At 44.7% G+C, this 19,563-nt stretch overlaps 1 protein-coding gene across 1 annotated transcript in view; it reads left to right on the top strand.

Annotated features, from left to right (window-relative positions):
- The window catches only part of IQCK (IQ motif containing K), a 47,298-nt gene that overhangs the window by 7,078 nt on the left and 20,657 nt on the right, over window positions 1-19,563 (top strand). The window contains exons 7-9 of the mRNA XM_015826399.1: window positions 8,134-8,218; window positions 10,952-11,063; window positions 13,928-14,073. Coding sequence (XP_015681885.1) covers window positions 8,134-8,218; window positions 10,952-11,063; window positions 13,928-14,073 — 343 coding nt within the window. The remainder of the gene's footprint in view (window positions 1-8,133; window positions 8,219-10,951; window positions 11,064-13,927; window positions 14,074-19,563) is intronic.

The raw sequence follows: 19,563 nt of genomic DNA, 5'->3' as shown, positions 1-19,563 counted from the left end.
TAGAGGCGCAAGGAGTATTTATACATTCACACTGCCTTGAGTTACCTATAAAATCATAAAGGCCTGATAAAAAATCGAATACATAAACGAATAAAGTTTTTCTGGCAGAAAAACCAAAAGGCTCCGTTTTACGCTGACACTTTTCCCCCCGTGGGTTCCCACGTTTGATGCCGCTCCTAAGAGCACCGGTTGTGTTTTCCCCATCCTGGCTCCATCCTCCGTGGGAAGATGGTTGGAGTGCAGCCAGAAAGTGGCTTGGCTTCTTTCGCCCATCACGGATGATGCGAGACTCGCAGGACGCTGCCGAGAAAGAGGGCAGGCGGTAAGATATAATAAGAACATTGTGCAATATTCAGATGGCCTGGGCCTTGCGTTCAAATTCGCCTGGGCCTTGAAAGGAAATCACCCACATTTGGTGTGGTTTCCTGTGTGCCATCTGCCCACGGCCAGCTGGTTCCCAGGGGCATCTGACTCAGGTGACAATAGACCTTCAGTAAGCTGGTATTGTGAAGATTTGGGGAATGCCCAATTTGTGAGTGCTTTTTATGTCCTTCTCCTCGTTCTCTCTCCAAAGAATTTCTCTCCGGCTTCCACCACCCCCTCCGTCTCCAAATCCTCCAACGCGGCTGCTATTTACTTGGTTTCGCTAACAGATTTCGGAAAGTGGGTGCTGGTATGTCAAGGGTTCGCCCAAGTGGCTTTCCCACCCTACCCCATCCCTTCTCCTTTTCATATTCTAATGCCCCCCCCCCCCAAGTCTGCTAGTCTCAGTGGCCTTTACAGCTCCCATCACTGCTAGTTTTCAGTTGACCTTCCAGGGGTAACTTTGCATGGATGAGTGGGCTTTGCGTGCCACTTCTCCTGCCATTCATTTGATCTGATGAATGATATGAGGCCATAGCAGTCTTCCAGTATTTGAGGGGCTGCCCCAAAGAAGAAGGGGACAGCCTGTTCCCCAAAGCACCTGGGAGCCAGACAAGAAGCAACCGATGGAAACTGATCAAGGAGAGATCCAGCCTAGAACTATGGAGGAATTTCCTGACTGTGGGAACAGTTCATCAGAGCAGGGGGTCCGGAAAAGTCTCCTGCTTGGGCAAGGGTTGAATTAGAAGACCTTCCAAACTCTATTATTCTGTTCACTGTTCCAATATCTCGGGGGCTGCCCCAAAGAAGAGGGAGTCAAGCTATTCTCCAAAGCACCTGAAGGCAGGACAAGAAGCAACGGATGGAAAATAATCAAGGAGAGAAGCAACCTGGAACTAAGGAGAAACTTCCTGACCGTTAGAACAATTCACCAGTGGAACAACCTGCCTCCAGAAGTTGTGGGTGCTCCCATCACTGGAGGTTTTTAAGAAGAGACTGGACAGCCATTTGTCTGGAATGGTATAGGGTCTCCTGCTTGAACAGGAGGTTGGACTAGATGACCTCCAAGGTCCCTTCCAATTCTGTTATTTTGTTATTCTGCTTCTGATTATCCCATCTCTTTGTTCCTACACCAGCTTGTGTACCCCAAGAATTTCTTTTCAAGCCCCTGACTTCAGGTCGACTTCGAGGGCACAATGCTAAGGATGGTTACTGATTCCTCTCTCTTTGTTTACTTATTAAAGAGGGCTTAATCTGTAAAGCAAACAGAAATCCAAGATGTGCATAAAATTGTTTCTAAAATTGTATTTATTTGCATAGCGGAACGATGCTCTGTCTTTCTTCTCTAAGAAAACTCTCCAGGGGGTTAACAAGGTTTAAAACAAGCAGACCGCAAGACATAAAATTAAAATGCAGCTTGAAATTAACTATGGAATAAAGATGAACAATCTAACAGCGAAATGCCAACAGAGTAACGTGGAACGACCTATTGTTGTATTCAAATAACGGATGAAAGGCAAATGGATGGAAAACTGAAGACATGAAAAAGGGAGAGAAATGAATTTATGCTTGGGGCTTAAGCCACGTCTACACTGGATTGCAGGCATTTACAAGTACAGAAAAAGTCTTGAGCTTATAAATTAGTGTTTCTCAGCCTAGGCAATTTTAAGATGTGTGGCCTTCAACTCCCAGAATTCCCCGGCCAGCCATGGATCTGGGATAGGCAGATATGGATGTTTGATGGTGTTAGAGGTAGCGTCGCAGGTTGCAAGCTGTTCCAAGTAAAGCTGCCGTTTGCAATTGACCGATGGTGATTGTGTCAATGCCGATGGTGCTCAAACGGTGCGTCAGATGTTTTGGGATTGCACCCAAGGCGCCTATTGCTATCGGCACTCCCCTTTGCTTTCTTCTGCCACAGTCACTCAATTTCTATTTGCAGGTCTTCGTATTTGGTTATCCTTTCCAGTTCTTTCTCATAATTATTTTTTTAAAAAAAGAGGCTTTCTGTTCCTTTTTGTGTTTTTTTTTTTTTGCAAAACCCTCTGCTCTTTCCCCTTTCCGACAGAACGGAGAAGCCACAACTGCCTTGCCATCTGGGCCTGTCGCGTTTGCATGCTGTTTTCCAGGTCTCCTCCTGCTGCTGCTGCGTCTCTGTTTCCCCTTTCTTTAATTCAACACGCCCGTCAGAAAGCTGTCAAGCAGCTTGTCCATAAATGCCGAGCAGACACTCTTTGGCATACGGTGCGGGAAGCCACCCCAGAAAGACATCCCAGACCCCCCTCCCAAAAAAAAATAATCAAATCCCAACCGTGTCCCAGTGTCTCCACGTCAACCCGCCCCCTCTCTTGTGTGTCTCCCCTCCTGACTCAGGGAAGGGAACGTGCGGGGAGGGTGCTGTGCCTCGCAACGTCGGCACACGAAACCCCGCAGGCTGCCGCAGTCGGCCTGTCAACCCCGATGAACGTCAGGCCGCGCTTGGCATCTTCGATTTGCATCAACAAGCGGCGTTATCCACGAGGGGATCCGCACGCCGGGATGGCGGGGTGACGGCAGATCAAGGGATCTGCCCAAGGAGATCTGGGGGCAATTTTGCAGCAGATAGAGAGTCCTCCACCTAGGGAGGCAAGGTCAAGAAATTCAAGACGGCAGCCCTAACTCTGCTAATTTTGGCAAACGGTGCTTTGCCTGGTTTTTGATGTGTCCAGTTTTGCGGGTTTTTTTATGCTGCTTTGGCTTTGGATTGGGAGCAGCCCGGAGTTGGTTACCGAAGGGGCGGTTGTGTAAATGTTTTAAATCGAATCAAGAAATAATGGAAGCCCTGCCCCCCCCCTTTTTAATGAGTTTTGCGTGTGAAAAAAGAGGAGCAATTGGAGGCAACATCCTGACTTCTTTTTCCTCCCTTACTCAGCAACACCCTTTATTTATTTCGTGTCCAGACCAAACCCTCAATTGCCAAATTGGCCAGAAAACAAATTATCCTGATTTCATGTCTTCTTTGGAGAGAGAGAGAGAGAGGGAGAGAGGGAGGGAGAGAGACAGGGAGAGAGGGAGGGAGGGAGAGAGAGGGGGGGAGAGAGGGAGAGAGAAAGAAAGGGAGAGAGAGAGAAGGAGGGAGAGAGAGGGAGAAAGGGAGGGGGGGAGGGAGAGGGAGAGAGAGAAAGGGAGAGGGAGAAAGAGAGGGAGAGAGGGAGGGAGAGAGGGAGAGAGGGGGGAGGGAGAGAGAAAGGGAGAGAAAGAAAGGGAGAGGGAGAAAGAGAAGAGAGATAGGGAGAGAGACAGAGAGAGGGAGAGAGAGAGAGGGAGAAAGGGAGGGAGAGGGAGAGAGAGAGAGAGAGAGAGAGAGAAGGAGAGACAAACAGCTTTGAGGATCACTTCTGACATGCTTCTATTTTGGCCCTTTGCAAAGAGGTCTGTACCGAGGAGGCTGTAAATTAACTTAGCTGCCGTCCGTAGCCGGGGCAGCTGTCCCTCTACATTCTTTCCTTCAGCAAAGTTTAGAAATAGGTATTTGTCAGGATTATCTCGGGCCCTTCATTCAGGAGTTCGAGTCAGTGTGTGATACATCTCTTCTTCCCATTGTTTCCCACAACAACCCGGTGAAGCCTGGGAGAAAGGGACTCCAGGCAGTCCTCGACTTAACGACCAGAGTTGAGCCCAAAGTTCCCGTTGCTAAATGCATCTTGCCCCGTTTTGCAACCTTTCTTGCTCTACTACGCGTTAAGCGGATCGCTGCAGTTATTCATATAGTAAGACGGTTGTTAAGTGAATCTGACGGGTCGCAAGAGGGGGGCCACGTGACCCCGGGACACTGCGACTGTCATAAATGTGAGTCACTTGCCAAGCTTCTGAACTTTGATCACGTGGCCGTGGCGATGCTGCAACGGTCGTGTCAAAAAACCGGTCATAAGTCAGTTTTTTCAACGCCGTCGTAATTTTGAACGGTCCCTAAACGAACTGCCGTAAGGAGAGGACAACCTGCAGTCTGCAATCCCTTGGGAAGTTTCTGCAGTTGAAGGAGGACTAGAAATTGGTCCTTCTCTTCCATCCAGCCCCACATCACTGCTGTTAGTCCTCAAATTGCGACCAAAATTGGAAGGAGAATTTCCACTGCTAAGCAAGTTAGTTGTTAAGTGGCTCTTGCCTGATTTTATGACCTTTTTTGCTACGGTTGTTAAACAATCAAGGCAGCCGTTAAGGGGAATCACACCCTCCTTAAACAAATCCACTTTCCTCCGTTGGCCTTGCTCGTCAGAAGCCAGCTGGGAAAGTTGCAGAAAGGGATCACGTGGCCCCAGGGCACTGCAACTGTCCTAAGTACATGCCAGTTGCCAAGCCTCTGAATTCTGATCGTGTGCCTGGGGAGGCTGTAAGCACAAGGGCCGGTTCTAAGACCCTTTTTTCCAACGGTGTTGCAATGTCAAACAGTTGCTCAACCAAGGGCTGTAGGTCAAGGACTGCCAGTACTTGGATGAATGGAGGTTTAGGACAAAAGACCCAAGAACCAGCAACACAAAAAAAGAAAACAGCATCTGTGTTGACGTTTCATAGGAAACAAGCTGTTCAGCAAATGGTTTCTTCCTACGTCTAAACATCGCTGCCAAAAAATTTGGCTCCCGCCAGAGTCTCATTTGATCGAGGCTCGGATAAAAGAAAGTTTACAAATGTGTGATTTAAAGGGCCTGGCTGGAGAGGAAACAAAAGTTTCTCTCGGATCAGCGTACAAACCCAAAATATGTCTCTAGTTCTGAGTGATGACAAAGGCAGGGCCATAGACTGGAACCTTCCTAGAAGGTCCTGTGATGAAAAGGCATTTAAAAGCCCCTTTGCAAAAACTAGGACTTTGATTGGCTAAATATGAGGCCATTCCCCAGTTCTTTGGATGACAGGCAGGACAAGAAGCAACGGGTGGAAACTAATCAAGGAGAGAAGCAACCTAGAACTAAGGAGAAACTTCCTGACAGTGAGAACAATTAACCAGTGGAACAACCTGCCTCCAGAAGCGGTGAATGCTCCAACCCTGGAAGTTTTTAAGAAGAGATTGGACAGCCATTTGTCTGAAATGGTGTAGGGTTTCCTGCCTGAGCAGGGGGTTGGACTAGATGACCTCCAAGGTCCCTTCCAACTTTATTATTATTATTATTATTATTATTATTATTATTATTATTATTATTATTATTATTATTATTATTATTATTATTATTATTACTACTACTACTAGTACTACTACTACTATTATTATTACTATTATTACTATTATTATTATTAATGAACTTGGCTGGGCTTGTATATAGTTTTTTTTTAATCTAATATATCTAGCTTCTTCCCAAACCAGACCAGCGAAAACTGCCCCATCACGACCTCTTGTATTCCATAGCTGCTCTTTGCTTGCAGCTAAAATTATCTTTATGCCTCTTTTAATAACGTGCAACCTTGTGTGCGATTCCCTGAGCTAATCTAAATCCAGAGAAGATGGGATATGCCCAGGCAGAAAACACCCAGCGCACGTGTTTTTCTGGAAAACAGAAAAGACAAAACAAAACATATGCAGGATGGAATTTAGCATCTCAAAGTAGCTGCAACAGAACCATGCCAAGGAATAAACAAGTTCTGGTGATCTTTCCCAAACAGTTCTCCAGCCTGGGGCATTTTGATCAAATTGCCTCGGTAGAAGCCACTAAGAAGAAGATATCACGCTGATATCGATCGTAGTTAATCTAGCTGCTCTCCCATTTTTAGATTGATCTGTGGCTGAAAACTTCGCACAGGAAGGCAGCAAGCCATCTACCAGGCGATGCCAGATCGGTCTGGGAAATCCAGTTAGCACACGAGCCAAGCACTTTTGCTGTATTGACGGATGCCCCGCAGGGAGCCTTTAATTTTGTGCAACCGACACACCCCGCACATTGGTTTGTCAGCCGATTCATCTTGGGGTGTCCCAGCTGTCTCCTGCCACAAATAATCTATTCCCGCTTGCCCAGTCCACTCTTGCCCCTCCTGATAGTCTATTTTAATCCGACCTCGAGTCAATTATTAATATTCCAGCCGAGCAAAATGGACCCGGGCTGACTTGGGCTCCTTCAGACTGGAAGGGGTGGCTTTCTGGACCCAAAGCCCTTCCCCACCGGACTTGAGTTATATACCTCCTGTTTCTACTTTAGTCTGGGATCAGTTTCCCCCCGACAGATCCTCGTGAGTTTGAAAAATGAAGCCCGGCGCAGGCACGGACGGAATTCATACTGCCGTGTTAGGAAGGGCAAGCTTATATTTCTCCAGAAAAGAAAGCCAGGAAGTAAACATCACGGGGGAGAGAAAAAAAAAATGAAACGGAAACCTGTTTCTCCCAAAAGGTTGTATGGATACAGGTGGTCCTGAACTTACGGCCATTTTTCACCCTTGCGACTTGCAGCTTCCCTGTGGTCATGCGATCACGATTTGGACGACTCCTATTTACGACGGTTGCCGTGTCCTCAGATCATGTGATTCCCTTTGGCGACCTTCTGACGAGCAGAAGTCAATTGGGGAAGCCAGATTCACTTAACAACTGCAAGGATTCACCTAACTGGCAAGAAAGGCCGTAAAATGGGGCAAAACCTTCATCACAACTGCCTTGCTTACCAGCAGAAATTTGAGGGTGCAGTTGTGATCGTAAGTGGACGGCTGTCTGTACCGATTGGAAAGAAGCGTGCTGGGACTATTTTGCCCTTCCCTCTTTCCGTGATAAAACTTTAAATTAGGAGCACTGGTAAGATGCTCCTTGTGATCAATTTTGTTGTTAGTTGCGAAGTCGTAGCCGACCCATCATGACCCCACGGACAACGTTCCTCCAGGCCTTCCTGTCCTCTACCATCTTCTGGAGTCCATTGAAGCTCACGCCTGTTGCTTCAGTGACTCCATCCAGCCACCTCTGTCGTCCCCTTCTTCTCTTGCCCTCCATCTTTCCCAGCATCAGGCTCTTCTCCAGTGAGTCCTTCCTTCTCATTAGGTGGCCAAAGTACTTGAGTTTCAATTTCAGGATCTGGCCTTCTAAAGAGCAGTCGGGGTTGATCTCCTCTAGGACTGACCGGTTTGATCGCCTTGCAGTCCAGGGGACTCGCAGGAATCTTCTCCAGCGATAAATTACCAAGTCCTTTTAGACAAAGAAGTTTCCAAGTTTGTTCATCTGATGGCTTTGGGAGATTAAAACTTGAATTATGAAAACAAGAAAGGGAGATCGAACAGTTGAAATGTGTGGCTTCATCTCGACCTTCAAGCAAAGGATGGATTTTATTTTTTTTTGCCCAAGCTGAGGAATTCAGAATACTGGAGAATTTTGTTTCGCTCACAGGCAGAAATGAACCCAGCTTACGGTGCCTAAACACAAAGGACGACGTCCTTCAGGACTGCCTCATGCCTTGAATTTTGCGATACAATCCTCAGCATGAGTTCAAGTTTTGCGTTAGCTATGAAAGTCAGCTGGGTGACTTTGGGCCAATCTCCAGGAGACTGCGAGTTCTAGTCCTGCCATAGGCATGAAGGCCAGATGGATCACTTTGGGCCAGTCTCTCTCTCTCTCTCTGTCTCCCTCTGTCTCTCTCTCTCTCTCTCTCTCACACACACACACACACACACACACACACACACAAACACACACACACACACACAGGGTTGTTATTATTATGGGAAAAACAGGAGGAGGAAGGTGTGTTGGATATGTTGGCCGCCTTGAGTTATGTGTAAAAATAATAAAGAGGGGGATATAAATACATAATAAAAAATATATATTTCTTCTAGTCCTAGACCTCCCATTCCTTTGTCTCTGCTGCTCAGCGAGAAAGAAGCCGGCTTCATCATCCAAACCTTCTGGAAAGGTTATCGGGTAAGACACCACCACCCCTGTATTAATTCTGCCAGATGTTCCCTCTGTGCAACAGGCTTTGGCTCAAGGGGAACCCCCTGCGTAGGGCTTCAACCGCAGGTGTGGCTCGTGGGAGAAAAGATGCTGACAAGGGGAAACTCAGCTTTTGTTTCCCACCAGGCTAGACGTTCAAAAGCAGACGTGGTCGGGGCCAGGAACGTCTTCAGGTCATGTTGTCCCTTGTCTTGTTTAGTCCAGAGTAGTGTTTTTCCAACCTGCACAACGTTTAAGACTTGTGGACTTCAACTCCCAGAATTCCCCAGCCAGCATGGCTGGCTGGGGAATTCTGGGAATTGAAGTCCACATACCTTAAAGCAATCAACATTGAGAAACACTGGTCCAGAGCATCATCTAATGGAAATCGCACGTGTCATTGAAGAAGGGAGGAAGGATTCAGCTAATTGGGGGAGAAGAACAAGCAAAGAACGGGATGCTTGGCATTTGAAAAGGAAGGAGAAAAAGAGAACGTAGGAGAGAAGAAGGAAGGGTAATTTGAAAACAAATCGTAACAAGAGGACACACAAAGATGGTTTATGAGAGGGCAACCTTCTTATATTTCTAACTTCTTGTCCTTGACCCTAACCCTAACCCATCCGAACACCACCTGAAATCTTCCCCAAAGTCCATTAGACTTTAAATAATTGCTGTACATTTTAATCACCCACCCATGGCCAATCCCCTGACTTTTGCCAGCTAAATCTTGCCAGCTAAATGCTAAATCTGTGTCCTGACATACCTAAATTATATCAATCTATTGGAAAGATTGAGAGACTCGAACGCACGTTGAAGGCGGTCCCACAAAATGGCCGCCGTAGCAACATGGCGGCCATGACTATTTCCTTGTAGCTGACCTCTAGTTTGGAGGCTCAAATCAGCTCGGGAAATTAAGAAATGAATTAGGCTGGACAAGAGCAGCAGTTCCAGAGTAAACCCATACAACGTGCGAGATAAACTTAGCTCAGTGTTTCATTTGTGGGGCTTTTCTGTCCAGCTTCTGCTGGAAACATGATCCTGGACTAAAAGTCCTTTGCTCTAAGCCTCTGCTGGTCTACTAGGGAAATTATATGTTTGATTGATTGGTTGGTTGATTAGTGGGTTGATTGCTGTGACCCAGCGTGTTGCTGGTTGTCCTGCTTTTTTTTTTTTGTCACAGGAAAGCACATGGGGTTGGAGAGTAGAGAGAGTGTTGTCTGAGACACATCCTCTCATTCTGGATTTAAAGGTCAACAGAAAGGATAGGGCTGGAGATTTGCTACTTATACTCCTCTGGCTATTTTAAGCCAGACACAGCCGGGACCTAATAGTTTCCATTGTAAGAAGTAATCCTATTGGTAGCTTATTCTGTCCTGATGACTCTTTGCTCAATCAGAGAGAGAGAGATGGATGGATGGATAAAGGAAGATCCCAAAAGATCATAGCCAGAAGCTAAATGGGTGTTTCTGTGGTTTCTTTGTACCAATCAGTTAGAAAACATCACTCCTGAATATCTGTGGAGATCCTCAGTCATCCAGGTCATGGTTATCCCAAAAGTGCTTTTTTCAGAAGGCAACTGGACCTTGTTTTTTCCTTGAAGACATTTCACTTCACATCCAAGAAGCTTCTTCAACTCATGAGCTCATGGGCTGAAGAAGCTTCTTGGATGAGAAACGCAACTTCAAGGAAGGAAACAAACTACAGTTGCCTTTTGAGAAAGCACTTTTGGTCATTCCTAAATGATGATGATCATTTTTTCCATTCTGTCGTGTCCGACCCTAGGCAATTATACAGGCCAAGATATCTCCACAGCTTCCTAAATCTATATACAATACTTAACAGTCGCCAATAGAGAACTGAGTTTGGGAAGTTGACAGCATGTTGTGAAGAAAAGGCTGCTGGAATTGGGTCTGTCTAGTTTAATGAAGAGAAGGACGAGGGGGGAGATGATAGCAGCCTTCCAATATCTCAGGGGCTGCCACAGAGAAGAGGGAGTCAAGCTATTCTCCAAGGCGCCTGAAGGCAGGACAAGAAGCAACGGGTGGAAACTGATCAAGGAGAGAAGCAACCTAGAACTAAGGAGAAACTTCCTGACAGTTAGAACAATTAACCAGTGGAACAACCTGCCTCCAGAAGCGGTGAATGTTCCAACACTGGAAGTTTTTAAGAAGAAACTAGACTGCCATTTGTCCGAAATGGTATAGGATTACCTGCCTGAGCAGGGGGTTGGACTTGATGACCTCCAAGGTCCCTTCCAACTTTATTGTTGTTGTTGTTGTTGTTGTTGTTGTTGTTGTTGTTGTTGTTATTATTATTATTATTATTATTATTATTATTATTATTATTATTATTATTATTATTATTATTATTATTATTATTATTATAAGAAGGCTATTTAATATCAACTCAACATGTCTATGGAGATTCTCAGGCATCCAGGTCATGGCTGGTCTCAAAAGTGCTTTTCCAAAAGGCAACTGGACTATGTTTTTTCCTCATGCAAGAAGCTTCTTCAGTTTTAGCTGGATGGTGGGGAGGATGGATGAGCTCTGCTATCCTTATGTTCCCCCCACCACCATCTGATCAGAACTGATGAAGCTTCTTCATCTTCTTCAAAGAAAAAACATAGTCCAGTTGCCTTTTGAAAAAGCACTTTTGAGATTGACTCAACAGATACCTCCAGATTTTCTTACCCAAGCACGTATGTTTTCCCATTTCCAGGTCCGTTGCGATTCTGAAGTCCAGGAATTACGCCAGTGGCAAAAACATTTGAGGGAGACAAAGAACATTAACAAACGCGTACGGGAATTCTGGGCCAATCAAGAAAAGAAAGGTAACTAGGGCTGAAATGGTTTCTTCTCAAGATGCCGGTGTCACAACTGAAAAATGTTTAGGCTGATTGATAAGGTCAGTTCAGCTTTTCTCAACAGTGTATGTTAAGACTGCATCGGATTACGGTGCCCGCTAGGAAATTCAACTCTTGTGCATAAGTGAAAGATTCGCAATCAAGATGAAGGGAAAAAAATTAACCACCATCTAACTAGAGAAAAACATTGCTCAGAAATAGACCCTTCCTTACTGTCCCCCTCAATCTCTCCACATCTGTTTCCCTAGGATAGGGGTAGGCAACCTTGGCTCTTTTATGACTCGTGGACTTCAACTCCCAGAACTCCTGAGCCAGCATGGCTCAGCTTGGAAACCTCTCCCTTTCCCCTCAGCATGGCTGGCTCGGGAATTCTGGGAGTTGAAGTCCACGCGTCATAAAAGAGCCAAGTTTGAAGACCCCTGGACTAGATCAGGGATAGGCAGCCGTGGCTCTTTTATGACACGTGGACTTCAACTCCCAGAATTCCTGAGCCAGCATGGGGGAACTATGGCCCTTTCATGACTCGGGGACTTCAACTCCCAGAATTCCTCAGCCAGCATGGCTCAGCTTGGAAACCTCTCCCTTTCCCCTCAGCATGGCTGCCTCAGGAATTCTGGGAGTTGAAGTCCACGAGTCATAAAAGAGCCAAGGTTGCCTACCCCCCTGCCCTAGGACTCTGTAAACTTTTCTTCCAATTGAAAGGTGCAGTCTTGAAAGAAACCAGTATGGGTTGCATGAAAAAAAGGAGTTAGAAGATGTTTTTATCCTTTCTTTTTTTGGACCTATCCAAACATGTTTTTCATCCCTTGCATAGGAAGGACATCGCGATAGCACTTGATGTCCATCCCTTGTGTGCCAGTGTTGTTATGCAAAGACAAGTAGTCCTTGTGTCCCAAACCCAGATATCTTCGCTCACCATTTATTTGACCCCTCTGGTTCTTCCTGAAGTCATGGCCACGATGGAAAGGTTTCCCGTTCCTCCTCAACTTGCAAACAAACAAAAAAAATCCCCTCTCACATGATCAGATAAAGAGAAAAAAATATTTCCCCTTTGCTTGGTCTGTGTTTGTTTAAAAGAGCTGTCCTTTTTTCAAAAGCGCTTTTTACTCACCATGAGTTGGCAGACCAAAGGCTGAACTTCGCGGGGGATTTCATAAAGCCTGCCTCCTCTGGGGCCCATCACATGATAACAAAATTGTTTATTCAGGGTTTTTTTTCTCCCCCACACACACACCACCCAGACAATGGCACATCTGTCCTTTGCAAACAGCAGCCTCCATTCAAAATGTGCACAAAAGCTAGCATTCTCTTTCCCGAAACTTCGTAGTTCAGGGTTGAAACCAATCAATGGGCATGTGTCTGCTTTGGCAGAAGTGCGCAGCTTTCTCCTGGTTGAATGCTTGAGATTCTTCTCCTAGTTCACGAATACGACGGTCTTCCTAAAGGAGATATCCTGCATGGGAATTGTGGAGGCTGAAGTCTGTCTTAATAACTGTCTATCCCAGGGGTAGGCAACCTTGGCCCCTTCATGACTCGTGGACTTCAACTCCCAGAATTCCTGAGCCAGCCATGCTGAGGGGAAAGGGAGAGGTTTCCAAGCTGAGCCATGCTGGCTCAGGAATTCTGGGAGTTGAAGTCCACCAGTCATACAAGAGCCAAGGTTGCCTACCCCCCTACCGAAACCAGGGGTGGGCAACTACAGTCCTGTGGACTTCAACTCCCAGAATTCCTGAGCCAGCCATGCTGAGGGGAAAGGGAGAGGTTTCCAAGATGAACCATGCTGGCTCAGGAATTCTGGGAGTTGAAGTCCACAAGTCTTAAAGTTGAATGGACACGCCTGGTTTACACCAAATGATAGCTTTTCATTTAATTTGTTTTTTGTTGTTGTTTTGAATTGGCCTCTGCCCGCCATCCACACGCATACAAAATCATGAACCATCCTTTCAAAATCAAGCCACACCACCCCCGCGTCTTGTGTGAGCCTGGACGTTAAAAAGTGTGTTTGCATCCAATGCCAATCAGGTGCCAGAGAGGGCACGGACATTTGATCTGGTCAGCAACAGCTGAGAATGCAGCACTCCAAACACCACAACCCCATAGAGGGGTCCAAGTTCTCTCCCCGTGGGTTTATGCATGTGTAGGTGTCTTTGAAGTTGGGCTTTGAGGGGCAGCCAAATCCAGGAAGATCGTAGTAACTCTGAAATGCAAGTTCTTACCGGGGATTTATTTTATTTTTTTAAAAAGGCACCTTTATCTGGATTCATGCATCATACAAAGCTATAAGAAGTCTTTACTTAGTCGGAGCAAAGTAAATTCCGTTCAAGTACTTTGCAAACATACATTAAGGCCAGTGGTGGGATTCAAATAGGTGAACAACCGGTTCTCTGCGTGGATGCCGCTTCCGGAAGTCCATTCTGGGCCTGGGCAACAAAAAATTAGCTACCAGTTCTGCCAAACTGGTAGCTGAATCCCACCACTGATTAAGGCTGAGCATGAGTCTTTTCAAACTTTATAGCATTGTGACTCTCTAAAACAGAGGTGTCTCATCTTGGCAACTTTTAAGATTCGTGGACTTCAGCTCCCAGAACTGCCCAGCCAGCCTTGCTGGGGAATTCTGGGTGCGGAAGTCCACAAGTCTTAAAAGTTGCCAAGGTTGGACATCCCTGATTTAAGGAGTTGCGAAGAATTGAGCCCACCTTAATGGCGTTTTACTCATTCTTGCCCCATTCTGTATTCATTTAAACATCTGCACACGAATGTTTTCAATTTTTTGACAGCCGAAAAGGTTTGTTTAATAACATAAACCAAAAATGTGTATTATTTTTTTCCAGTGGGAACCAAACTGGAAGACTCTGAGGAGCCCAGTCCAAATCGCTCAAAAACCATAATGGCGGAAATGTCAAAGACACCTGAGGTCAAAGCAAAGATGAATACGGACCAGCTAAGCAGCTCCAAGCCTGCAGAGAATTCGTCGCAGGTAAGACGCATCGGCCTCTTTTAATTATAAAGTCGTATTCTTCAGAATGATGGGTTCAGGGTTCCAAATCCTCTGCTGGTGTGGGACATGAGGGAGGTGTCCTTGACCAAAATAGGCAAGAAACGTTTTATTTATTTGTATCCCACTTTTATTATTTTCATAAATATAAAAGGCGGTGAACATAACCAATGCATCCTCCTCCTCCTGTTTACCCCACAAAAACAATCCTGTGAGGTGGGTTAGGCTGAGGGAGAGTAACTGGCCCAAAGTCATCTAGTTGGCTTTCAGGGCTTAGGTAGTACTAGAACTCACCACCTCCTAATGATTGGCCCAAAAACACCCAGCTGGCTTTCACGCCTTAGGTGGGACTAGAACTCACCATCTCCTGGTGATTGGCCCAAAGTCACCCAGCCGGCTTTCATGCCTAGAGCAGAACTAGAACTCACCATCTCCTGGTGATTGGCCCAAAGTCACCCAACTGGCTTTCATGCCTAGAGCAGAACTAGAACTCACCATCTCCTGGCTCCTAGCCTGGTCCCTTCGCCACTATACCAAATTTGGTCTCATTTTAATACAGTAAATATCCATAGATATAACCCACATAAACCAAAGTGATGCATTTATAAGAATTCAAAGAGGGTCCTGGGATCAAAATGTTTCGGAAATGCAAACACCGGTAGCTGCGTAGGGAACATGTTCTCCTTACTAACCATTTCAACGTCATCTGGAACATGTTGCAAAGCCAGTCTGTCCATTTAATAATAATAATAATAATGGTAAAGTTGGAAGGGACCTCGGAGGTCATCTAGTCCAACCCCCTGCTCAGGCAGGAAACCCTATACCATTTTGGACAAATGGCTGTCCAGTCTCTTCTTAAAAACCTCCAGTGTTGGCGCATTCACCCCTTCTGGAGGCAAGGAGTTCCACTGGTTAATTGTTGTAACTGTCAGAAAGTTTCTCCTTAGTTCTAGGCTGCTTCTCTCCTTGATCAGTTTCCATCCGTTGCTTCTTGTCCTGCCTTCAGGGGCTTTGGAAAATAGCAACTTTTTACGGGGGGGGGGGATGTAGGAACAGCGCCGCAGGGGCTGATGGGCGCGCGAGGGCGTCCGGCCTCTAGAGAGAGAAAGGGTAGAGCGACACGCCGCCACTCAAGCCTCCGTCACGGGCTCTTGACCTGTGGCCTTGATACGGAATGAGCCCGACGGAAGGCTGTGTAAGAGGGGGGGGGCTCAGGAAGGGTTTTTCTTTATAACCCTCAGGAATCTATAACGGGTTTTTACGGTTTATAATTCTTAGTTTCCTATCTCTAAGAGTAATCTTCCCTCCTCCCCGTCCTCCTGGGGAGGATATGACATTAACTGCTTGATATGAACACATGGAGATAACAATTAGAGGGGGCCTCTCTGCCGGCATTAGGAGAATCCCAGTATCACAGAGTTGGAAGGGACCTTGGAGGACATCTAGTCCAGCCCTCTGCTCAAGCAGGAGACCCCTTAAGAGAATCATAGAATAACGGAAGGGACCTTGGAGGATTTGGTTTGTAACCATCTGATGCGCTCGCCGAGAATGTGTTCTTTAAAAATTAACAAACGTATTATGAAAAACACCCTAAGAGCTTTAGGTCGAGCAATATGCAAAGTCCTTTTCTCTCTCCCCCCTCCCTCAGTTCTAGAAGCATTAGCAGTTGAAAGGATCAAAAAAAGGATCTCTTGGGACCCAATTCGGGCCGATGGCAGCTGTGTTCATTAAACTGTAACCCGTCACACAAACATTTGACACACAAAAGCTTTTCAGCCGAACAAACTAAAACAAAAAAACAAATAATGACCAGGCCATTGTAAGTAAATAGTAATTTTTTTATTTTATTTTTTATTTTTATTTTTTTATTATTTTCTTCATTAAGAACAGCATTTTGAAAATAAAATGTATCTATCTGCCCAGGCTTTACAACTCTCATTTTTGTTTAGTTTAAATTTCATATCTCTTTATGTACAGTCCATATATTGGTACACAACTGATTGTCTCAAAAACCTTCCAGAGATGTAGAATATGACATGGTACGCAACGGTCAAACAGGATAGGGAAGGGGAGAATATTATAAAAATGCACATTAATACATTTAATAAATATTTACATATATTATCAAAAGAAGAAGAAGAAGAAGAAGAGAGCACTTATTTAATTAAAAAGCACCGGTTGGGTTATCTGATAGGCTAGTAGAGTAGTCAAATTATAATATATATATATATATATACAGGGCTTTTTTTCAGCCGGAACGCGGCGGAACGGCGTTCCGGCACCTTTTTCCGGGCCGGCCGCACCGGAAATAGCCCCTCCCAAACCGGAAATAGCCCCTCCCAAATTTTACTTGCATTCCGGTTCTCTAAAGGGGCGGTCCTAGGGTTTGATGAGGGCGTGGCCAGGTTTGAGTTCCGCCACCTTTTCGCTGAGAAAAAAAGCCCTGTATATATATATATATATGTTTTCAAATCTCCTAATCAAAGCTACATTTGCTTCTGATTCTGCTGTTTTGGGTTAGAACGGAAGCTTCGAACAGTAAATTAGCCAAAGCAACGATGTTCCCCAAAAGTAGATTTCAGCTAGTATTGGAAGACATCTTACTTAATTTAGGATTCAGCCTGGAGATGATCATTTTTCCTGGGGACCTATAATCATTCTACAATCACAGACATGGAAGTCCAGGCCTTCTCAAACATCGGCCATGATGGAACTCTCTTTCCCCAGCTTGGACACCCTTCAGATGCCTGGACTCTAATTCCCAGAATTCCCCACCAGGGTGGTCAATGTTCCTGAGAACTCTGGGAGCCCCAAGACTCCTAATTTTGCTCTCATCGGAAGAGTGCCAAGCTTGAGCTTGAAGGAAGAACTCATCATCCAGCTGATCCCCACAGAAATTGGGGATCTTCATGGAAATTGACAGTCGATGAATGTAAATGGAGATAACATCAAGCCAGAGACCTCCTTGGGTTCTGATTGGCCAGCCCTGCTCTCCATGTATTTCATGCATGACCCTCCAAGCTATTCAGCTGTGGAAAAGGGGTGCAGCTGACAGGAAGTTAAGATCATGCACCGAGATTAGTAGAACGGAAGCATGCTTAATGTCGCTGGAAAGATCGCTACCGGCTTTGAGGAGGTGCAGTTTGCAAGCAGCCTGAGAATCAGAAGGGGAAGGGAGGGTGGTGTTCCCACCCTGTGCGTTGCAGATCATGCTTTCTCCATGGAGAGAATGGCCTTCCATGCTCCACCTAAGGCAAGCTTACACAACGTCACCCAACTCTCTCCTTCAACCCTTTGCTGAGTGGCATTTGCTGCTTGATGCCGGAGCTCCGTAATCTGGGCCGCAAGGATCAAGACATCCTCTAGATGGCTGCAAAGAGCTCAGAAAGCTCTATCTCTCTTCTGCCATCTGGTGGTCGATTGGATGTTTTCAGCCCGATTCTGGAAGTCCAGTGAAAAGCCACCACTTGTGCCAAACAACACAGCAATGCTCGGACTGCACCTGTCATTCAAAACGTTCCTTTCCAATTCGCCAGGGGGGGGATTTGATCCAGCTCATTCCCGCAATTTCAGTATAAATTGCGTCCTACCCTGCTTTTCTATGTTGGGGGAGTTGCTGTATAGTTCTAGTTACATTAATCGGCAATCACAAAGCACAGAATAACATCGATGCTTCCCAAAGCAAGCAGCAGTAAACACAGGCGGTTTAGCGTCCCGTGTGTCAAGTGCCTCCCCAGATGCTCTACAGTCATCACAACTTTTGACCGAAAGCAAACATACAACTTTTTTGTAACCTTTTAACAAAGATACAACTCAACACAAGGGGGCCTTTTAAAAGGTTTCTAACAGGAGTTTTGGGGGAAGAGTTGCAGGAGCAACAAACATCAGAAACCACAGGCTGACTAATAATAACAACAATAATAATAATAATAGTTCAAGAAAATAATAATCCCTTCTTATAATTTTATCGGCACACCTCCCACCACTAGGAGGCATGGCCCAGGTTCACAGGAGAGGTTAGAGGGAGTCCTGGGTTTCCAAGATCCAGCCCTGTCTTTAAGCTCCCAAACTGCCATTGATTTAACGGGAAGTAGGACCGCTAAATCCTTCCTTGTCTAAAAGAAAAAAAATAAACACAAATTGGACAACCTCAGAACTTTCTAAAAAATAGTCTTTTCCTCCAGTTAAAAACAACACAGTTTCGTCTTTCTCTTTCTCTCTCTCTCCTATTGTCCACATTCAACTGGGAAAATTAATTATTTCCAACCGTTTAATGCAGGTTCATCATATGCATTTTGGTAACAAAAATAGTTTCAAAACCCCATTTTCACACATATCAAACCTCTGTCATGCACAGATCCATAGCAAAGTACCAACTGTGTGTGTGAAGCAGCCATACATGGCTAAATTTTACATTTTTTTAGGAACGTCCCTCTTATTAAAAATATTGCTTTGTATTTTAAACAAAGATTAGGAGAACAGCAAATCATCCCATTTTCTCACAATCTTACATGATGAAATAAGATTTGCATCAAATAAAATTTTGCAAATTCCTGGAACACAACAATGCAGTTTCTCCCTCTTATAGGTAAGCCTTTGTGGGCCACAAAAATTATTGCTCGGCAACTTTTTAAAAAGACTAAACTTGCTAAAATGATTATGGCAACAAGAATTCATGGAACAAGGAAAAGTGTGTGTCACACACTGTCTGGTTTTGCACCAGTTACACTCCTAAATAAGCCAGGTTCTCACGGAAGTGATGCCAACATTGTGCCTTGTAAAGCGCACCAACGTGGCATCTACCATCACATTTATTTCAAGGTTTTTCACACTCTGCTTTTTTCACACTAAACAAGGAGATTCAAAGCTGACAAGAGCGGATACATAAATTTATAACAGAGTTTTATTAGCCCTTCTTTCTGCCAAATAGCAACAAGACTCAAGTAAATCATAAAGAAAGAAAGCAGTTCTTAACAGGAAGAAAAAAAAACCCCCAAAGTTTTAATGTTAGCAAAACATTAAAGTGCACTAAATTTGATGGGACGAGGAGTTTATTTCCCTATTTCTGAATAAAGAATGACTTTAGGACCACTTATAAGTAAAAGAGATCCTTTGCTAGTGCTATAGCCAATATCTAAGATTTTCAGAATAATTCTCGGTTCAGGGTATTACATAATGGCATGCCTTTACATCATAATATTTATTATTATTATTATTATTATTATTATTATTATTATTATTATTATTATTATTATTATTATTATTATTATTATTATTATTATTTATTTATTTATTTATTTATTTATTTATTTATTTATTTATTTATTTATTTATTTCCTAATGCTAGTATTTATATGTAGAAAATTAGCACGCCAGAGAGAGATTCATTTAGAATCTTTCCTGAGAAGACAGAATGCATCTTTTGACTATGGACAGTTCTGAGTGCAAGGAACTGACATATAATATAAAAAA

Source organism: Protobothrops mucrosquamatus, unplaced genomic scaffold, assembly GCF_001527695.2.
Source record: "Protobothrops mucrosquamatus isolate PMUCROS unplaced genomic scaffold, P.Mucros_1.0 scaffold_209, whole genome shotgun sequence".
NCBI classification, from domain to species: Eukaryota; Metazoa; Chordata; class Lepidosauria; order Squamata; family Viperidae; genus Protobothrops; species Protobothrops mucrosquamatus.
The sequence above is the reverse complement of the archived record's forward strand: the minus strand, read 5'-3'. Positions and strand labels throughout refer to the sequence as shown.